This window comes from Anneissia japonica, unplaced genomic scaffold (genome assembly GCF_011630105.1).
Source record: "Anneissia japonica isolate Jap-2015-1 unplaced genomic scaffold, ASM1163010v1 scaffold1785_len1016330_cov206, whole genome shotgun sequence".
NCBI lineage: Eukaryota > Metazoa > Echinodermata > Crinoidea > Comatulida > Comatulidae > Anneissia > Anneissia japonica.
In genome coordinates, this window is record NW_022694363.1 from 666,644 (window position 1) to 673,717 (window position 7,074).

General features: G+C 34.9%; 1 protein-coding gene across 1 annotated transcript in view; it reads left to right on the plus strand.

Annotated features, from left to right (window-relative positions):
* LOC117101017 (serine/threonine-protein kinase SIK2-like) overlaps positions 1 to 7,074 on the plus strand; it is a 16,080-nt gene that overhangs the window by 1,978 nt on the left and 7,028 nt on the right. The window contains exons 2-6 of the mRNA XM_033240869.1: positions 698 to 814; positions 1,336 to 1,399; positions 1,955 to 2,070; positions 2,268 to 2,438; positions 6,120 to 6,243. Of these exons, the coding sequence (XP_033096760.1) occupies positions 698 to 814; positions 1,336 to 1,399; positions 1,955 to 2,070; positions 2,268 to 2,438; positions 6,120 to 6,243 (592 nt within the window). The remainder of the gene's footprint in view (positions 1 to 697; positions 815 to 1,335; positions 1,400 to 1,954; positions 2,071 to 2,267; positions 2,439 to 6,119; positions 6,244 to 7,074) is intronic.

Here is a 7,074-nt window from a genome sequence, read left to right on the forward strand (position 1 = left end):
TTTTGTTTTTTTGTTGAAAAAGGGGGGGGGGGGGGGGGGGGGGGGGGGGGGGGCTATAGCAAGGTTTTTTGCTAAGCTCATTGCTAAACTTACTGTTGATACATAGCCACAAACAGTAGGGATCACGAACAGACAGAACCGCGGTCTTATTCACAATTGAGAACAAGTACAATTTTAATTTGGTAGGTTAAATGGCCGTATTAGTATTTCAACTGACACTGGATTTTGGTAAATGGTAGTTGAAGTCCCTAATAATTTTTAAGTAAAATAGGTAGTGCAAGTGTCTCATGTCTTGGAGTGGTTGCTGCACCCCGCTTTAAGGTTGGTATACAAGTAAGCTCCCCGGGACACGAGTATGAGAAACATAGAAAAGTATATTAATCATAGTAGTTGAAATTAAAGGCTAAACTGATTTTCATTTTGGGTACTATAGCCTGGATGACCTTTTTAAAGGTCACAATGTCCTTTGTGTATTAGAAATAAATCCAAACAAGTGCTAACAGAAATGCAGGCCATCTTGAGATTTCAATCACATGACTAAGTCACTACCATATTCATGATTGCTTTCTATTCAGCAGTTGGTTATTTGCTACAAATCAGCTCATCAAACTTTATTCTTATTTAAAAATTTCAGAGGTCATAATTATCAATACTTCAAGTGTCACTGATGCTAATGCAGATTTCTTGATTTCTGTAGGTTGCCATAAAAATTATTGATAAAACCAAGTTAGATGAATGTAACCTGAAAAAAGTTTACCGTGAAGTTCAGATAATGAAGAGTCTCAACCATCCACATGTGTTAAAACTTTACCAGGTAAGAGCTGCAAAGAACCGTCCACCCGCAGACCTATCCAAATTCCACATCCTTCCGCATGTATCACCATCGAATGCCAGACAGTTCAAGCGAATGACAGTTCAAGCGAATGCCAGTTCAAGCGGATGCATTTAGTGCGAACTATAATAAGGGCGAATTTATTGTTGCCCTATTCTTGTATTTGTTTGTTTTAAATGCAAAAAAATGCTCTGTGCACTAAAGTTCTGAAATGTTTTTGGTACTTTCTGATAATTATTCCATGTTTGTTTATTCCATGTATTCCATTTGCGCTGGCACCATCCACATGCAGCACCATTAATGCAGAACCATCCACATACAAGGTCATCCACACAGGCATCACTGACATGCAGCACCATCCACACATGATAATGTTTTACATTGTAAGAGCTTACATGGTGCTCTGTGTGGAATGTGCTGAAATATGTTAGCTGCGTTTCATTAAATGTTTATAAATAACCTGGCAGAAATTAATTATATTTTAACATTTTTGTTATTTTTAGGTTATGGAAACTAAGAATATGCTGTACTTAGTTACTGAGTATGCTCAAAACGGAGAGATGTTTGGTAAGTTTCAGCTTGAAATTATGTGAAGAAAAATGCATGCTTTTGAAATGATGCTGATGGCTAACATGGTCTGGTTGAGATGATGCTGATGGCTTTACATGGTCTGGTTGAAATGATGCTGATGGTTTACATAGTCTGGTTGAGATCAATAGTTTACATAGTCTGGTTGAGATAATGGTGATGGTTTACATGGTCTGATTGAGATGATGCTGATGTTTTACATGGTCTGGTTGAGATTATGCTGATGGTTTACATGGTTTGGTTGAAATGATGCTGATGGTTTACATAATCTGGTTAAGATTATGCTGATGGCTTTACATGGTCTGGCTGTGGTGATGCTGATGGTTTACATGGTCTGATTGAGATGATGCTGTTGGATTTACATGGTCTGGCTGTGATGATGCTGATGTTTTACATGGTCTGGTTGAAATGATGGTGATGGTTTACATGGGCTTGTTGAGATGATGGTGATGGTTTACAGTGTCTGATTGAGATGATGGTGATAGTTTACTTGGTCTGGTTGGAATGACACTGATTTATTTGTTTTATCATCAGATTACCTTGACAACCATGGCCGAATGTCAGAAAAAGAAGCTGGGAAGAAGTTTTGGCAAATTGTGTCAGCTGTAGATTATTGTCACAAACACAACATTGTACACAGAGATTTAAAGGTATAATTTACAATAATGATTACTTACCATTTTACAAAAACCAGACTAAACTATTCAAACCATTGTTGATCTATTAATAATAGACTGGTTGATCTATTTTTGGTAGATAAATTGATTGATTGATTGCTGTCTCTTATACACATCTAGATGTGTATAAGAGACAGAACTTGGACCTAATCCGCTTTAGTGTTTTTCTGGCAGAAAATCTACTACTGGACAGTAACATGAACGTGAAGATAGCAGACTTTGGATTTAGTAATTATTTTACTGTTGGAGAGCAGCTTGCAACCTGGTGTGGGAGTCCTCCATATGCTGCCCCAGAGGTGTTTGAGGGTCAACGTTATGAAGGACCTCAACTGGATGTTTGGGTGAGATATCTTCTATTTAAGATAATTTTGTTCACTTTGCTCTTTCTAAGAGTCTTTAGGATTCAAGATAACTCAGTTGGCTAAACTGTTTGTAGACACTGTGTGCACTGAACCGTGGAAATCAATTGTTACTCTTTGGTACCTGGTCCAGTTCCATCTGTTGCTCTCTTTTGTGTTGTTTTAAGGCTAAAAGACTCTTCCGGAAGAGACATTTAAGACCTTGCTCTCATGTACAACATAGCCCATTATTTGTTAAGGAATGCAGTATGCTCTTTGGAAAGTACTATTATTTATTGTCATTGATATTGTTATTATTATTATTATTATTATTATTGTTATTACCACTGAATCATAATTATTAAAAGTTTTAGTTATTAGGTCATGCAGTGTTCAGGAAGTTGATACCCTCCCCACATGGGAATCAATACCAACCTCAGGGTATTGTTATTCAATATCCAATCTAGGATAGACTCTAAAATCATTTGAATTTATTGAGTTCACAATTTTATGAATGTCAGTATTTCGTGTGCTTATGTGAAGTAATATTTTGCTCAATTTGATTTTTTTAAATTTTATTTAAAAAAAAGTGGATGTATGGTAGATGAAGGTTCACTCATCTATTTAGGAAAGGTTCTTGTTTCAATCTTTCATTCTTGTACTCCTTCTCTCTTTCACTTCTTCACACTTTCACTCTTCAAGCGTTCCTCTCCTTAGTCTTTCTTCTTTGCTCATTTAGTCTTTTTCTGATACATTCACTCATACATTCATTCATTCAGTCATACATTCTTTCATTAATTAATTAATTCATTCATTCACTCATTCATTTAGTTATTGGTTACTGCTTTTTTCAATTTTCTTTTACTTCTTTAAACTTTTACTCCTTCAATCATTCATAAACTCATTCGTTCGTTTGTTTATTCCTTCGTCCGTCCGTCTGTTCATTCTTTCAATTCATTCAATCTTTCATCAATTTTTTCATGCATTCATTCATTTGTTCATTCACTTATTAATTAATTCATTCATTCATCCTTTTATCAATACATTTATTCATTCAATTAATTATTCGTTCAATCATTCACATTAATAAATTAATTTATTCATTTTAATATTTATGTTTCATTTTAACCATCAATCATACATTCTTTCACTTATTTCATTCTTTTATTTATATTATGCTTTTTTCCCTGCTGTACCTTTATTTTTAAATTCCCACATTCATTTATTTATATTTCACTCCCTTCATCTCCTTTTGCCATTATTTATGTATAAGAAATTTTTATTCGCATGTCAGATAATTTTTGGTACTGTAAGACGATTGGTGCTTGTAAGTCGTACGAAGATTGCGTCACAAGCTTCTGGTGAACTGAGTGTTCACGTCAAGTGTTACAGAGCACCGTCACATTTTGCAAAGCACATACCTAATAATAGATTCTACCAGCTGCGTAATTGGACCCGATGTCTCAAATGACCTCTGACATTTTACTTAATTAGATGCAGGAAATGATGGCATTCCTTCTGCTTAATCTTGTTGCTATGGTAATCCCCACTGTAGGTATTTGGTCTTGATGACATCATAGGCTTATTAGCAAGTGAGTCGGCTAGTAGTTGGTAAATCAATATATTATTTTATGTGCGGTACTGTTCAGTACATTAACAATTAAACTTAAAGTTTAGCTGTCAGTGAATTGTATATAATAATTAGAATATTTAATTTACCTCTATATAGTAAATTAGGTGGTTATTGTTGGTAGGAATTTATTGTGTCAATTATCATTGAATTGTAATTGACTAATATTGCATTTCATTGTAGGATACCAATTATCTTTTTATCATTATTAGCATTGCTGTTGTTAATCAATTATGATTGTTGTAAAAAGTTTTGTAGTGAAGGTGAATTTATTTATGTGTCTTAATTTTTTATGTATTTTTTTTATGATGAAAAATAAAGATTGATTGAAGGTCCAGTTAAACTGGGTCTTTACAGTATTTGAATGGTCACCTAAATAGTAGTTTTAAAATTGTTCTTGTGATGTTTTCAAAGTAAAATTAAAAGGGTGATGTTGAAGACGTGAACAGAATTTGTATATTCAATTCATGGTTCATCACTGACTGTTTGAGGGTTATTTGCTGACCTTTGAAGGTTTATTGCTGACCATTTGTCAGTTAATTTCTGACCGTTTTTGTTCCACATAAAACATGGATGGAAATTAAAAATAATAGACAATCATTGTTTTACTAATTTTTGTTCCTTAGCTCATGATTTTCCTGTTATTGACATTTTTAATAACGTGTGTTGCGAACCCGCTGCCCAGCAATATTGATTATTTTGAATAAAAACAAAACTTTATTTTTGGCCACATAGCACACCCAAAACCACAAAAACGGAAAATTCAGAAAAAAAATTAAAGTTTTTCTTTATTTTTATTACGCCAGCTAGATGTTTTTGGAAAAACCGTTTGCTAATAAGAAAACTAAATTTAATTCATATTATTCTTCCACCCTCCTCTGACAATCTTTAAACAAATAAGTTGGCAAATCAAGGTATAAGAAAAGTCTTACCTAAATGATTATTTATTTATTACATATTCGGCACAACAAATCAGAAAATGGCCAGAGGGGTGCCAAGAGGACACCATGGGCTGAGAGCCCAACACAAGGTGTGGGTATCATCTAAACCCCGTGGACAAACAAACAAACAATAAATAACAAAACAGCACAAAGGCAAAGATGACACATCAGTTTGAAATAGCCAATAAAAAAAATTGATAAAATAGATAAAAAAATTAACAGACAAAAGTTTAAAAAATGGGTTTACAAGATTTCATTTTGCAAACCGCACAGTTAAAATCTGTGTTAAAATACCAAAAGAACAATGAATGATTGAAATGTTGAAAGTACCATACTCGCGCGAATAAGCGCCCCGTTTGAATAAGCGCCCCTCTCGAATAACCGCCCCTCCTAACGTGAAAATTTCCTTAAGCGCCCCGTTTGAATAAGCGCCCCCTCATAAGATTTTCTTTTTAGCAAGTCAATAATCCAATCAATCCTGGGACTGTGGTTGTTGGCATGAATTGAGCTGTAGAGTGAAAACACATTCTTCTTCGGTCAGTATCAAAATGAGGATATTTCTCTTGGACAGATGAGAGCTCCGATCCCTGGACAGACAGTATATTTTCAACTTTACTCTTTTTACATATTTGTCTATGCCTAGTCCTACTCCGATGGCCAACAAACTAACCACTACCCACCACCACTAATTGCATCTGCTATTCTGCTGTTATGTAAATATTCACGCATTCTTGTCATGAGCCATGTTTTCTGGACGATTATCTTTTCTAACCACCATTCGTAATGTCCTTATATAATCTTTTTTCATTCAAAATGTGCCTCTTGAATTTAATAATTTCCCATAAGAACCCCTCGATTTTCATCTATTTCCATAAGCGCCCCCTCAATTTCCACTCTGTTTTCATAAGCGCCCCGTTTAAATAAGCGCCCCGTTTGAATAAGCGCCCCTCAGAAAGTGCAAAAAAATATTTTAAGCGCCCGTGCGCTTATTCGCGCGAGTACGGTAGTTAAATGCTGTAAAATGTAATGACTCTTAGATTGGTACAGTATTCGTTAGTGATTACCTGTGTTGTTAAATCACTGTTAATTGTTCAATTGCATTGCTTCATTCAGAGTCTTGGTGTTGTGCTGTATGTGCTGGTATGTGGTGCTCTTCCATTTGATGCCAAGACACTTCCACAACTCAAGGAGCGTGTGTTGGCTGGCCGGTTTCGGATTCCATATTTTATGTCATGTGGTAAGTTCATGGTCAACAGATAATGTTAAGTTGGGTTTCCATACAATCACTACACACTATCAGGGACAGCATTCGGTGATGCTCATTGGTTGGTTGAATTGGGAAGCCCTCCCTATTTTGTTTTGGATTGCTACGCAGTAAAACAATTGCACTAAAAACACTGTATCGACAGTGTAGCAATTGTATGGAAACCAGACTGAAACTGGTATACATTAACATTGGTCATTCTGTTGCCTTGTTTAATTGTAATATTCTATGGTATAATACATCCAACTAAACTACAAATACTCCAAACTATATTTGAGCTCAATAGTAAATTACTGTCAGTGCACCAGGAGTTTCAACAAACTTTATTATTCCTGAACATAATAAGACCTTCAAATAGTATTTCAAATAGTATATATTCACTGAGCTAAAACTCTGGAATATGATCCCTATTATTATTGCTGATTCATCATCCAAATAAGTATTCATACCAAACAATTTATCTATAATCAAGTCAAGAAAAAATAATTAGCATAACATAATGTTATAGTAATTAAGTTTACTTGGAGACCAGGCCCTCCCATCCAGCTGTCCTGATTGCCAATAAGGAAAGTAAGAATACGAATGAATATCCATATAATAAATTTTATATATCCTGAAAAAAATGTCAACCACCTATTGTATTTTTTCTTGACTTGTCTTGTTTTACCACAAGATGTGTATAAGAGACAGCCGTTTGAATAAGCGCCCCTCTCGAATAACCGCCCCTCCTAACGTGAAAATTTCCTTAAGCGCCCCGTTTGAATAAGCGCCCCCTCATAAGATTTTCTTTTTAGCAAGTCAATA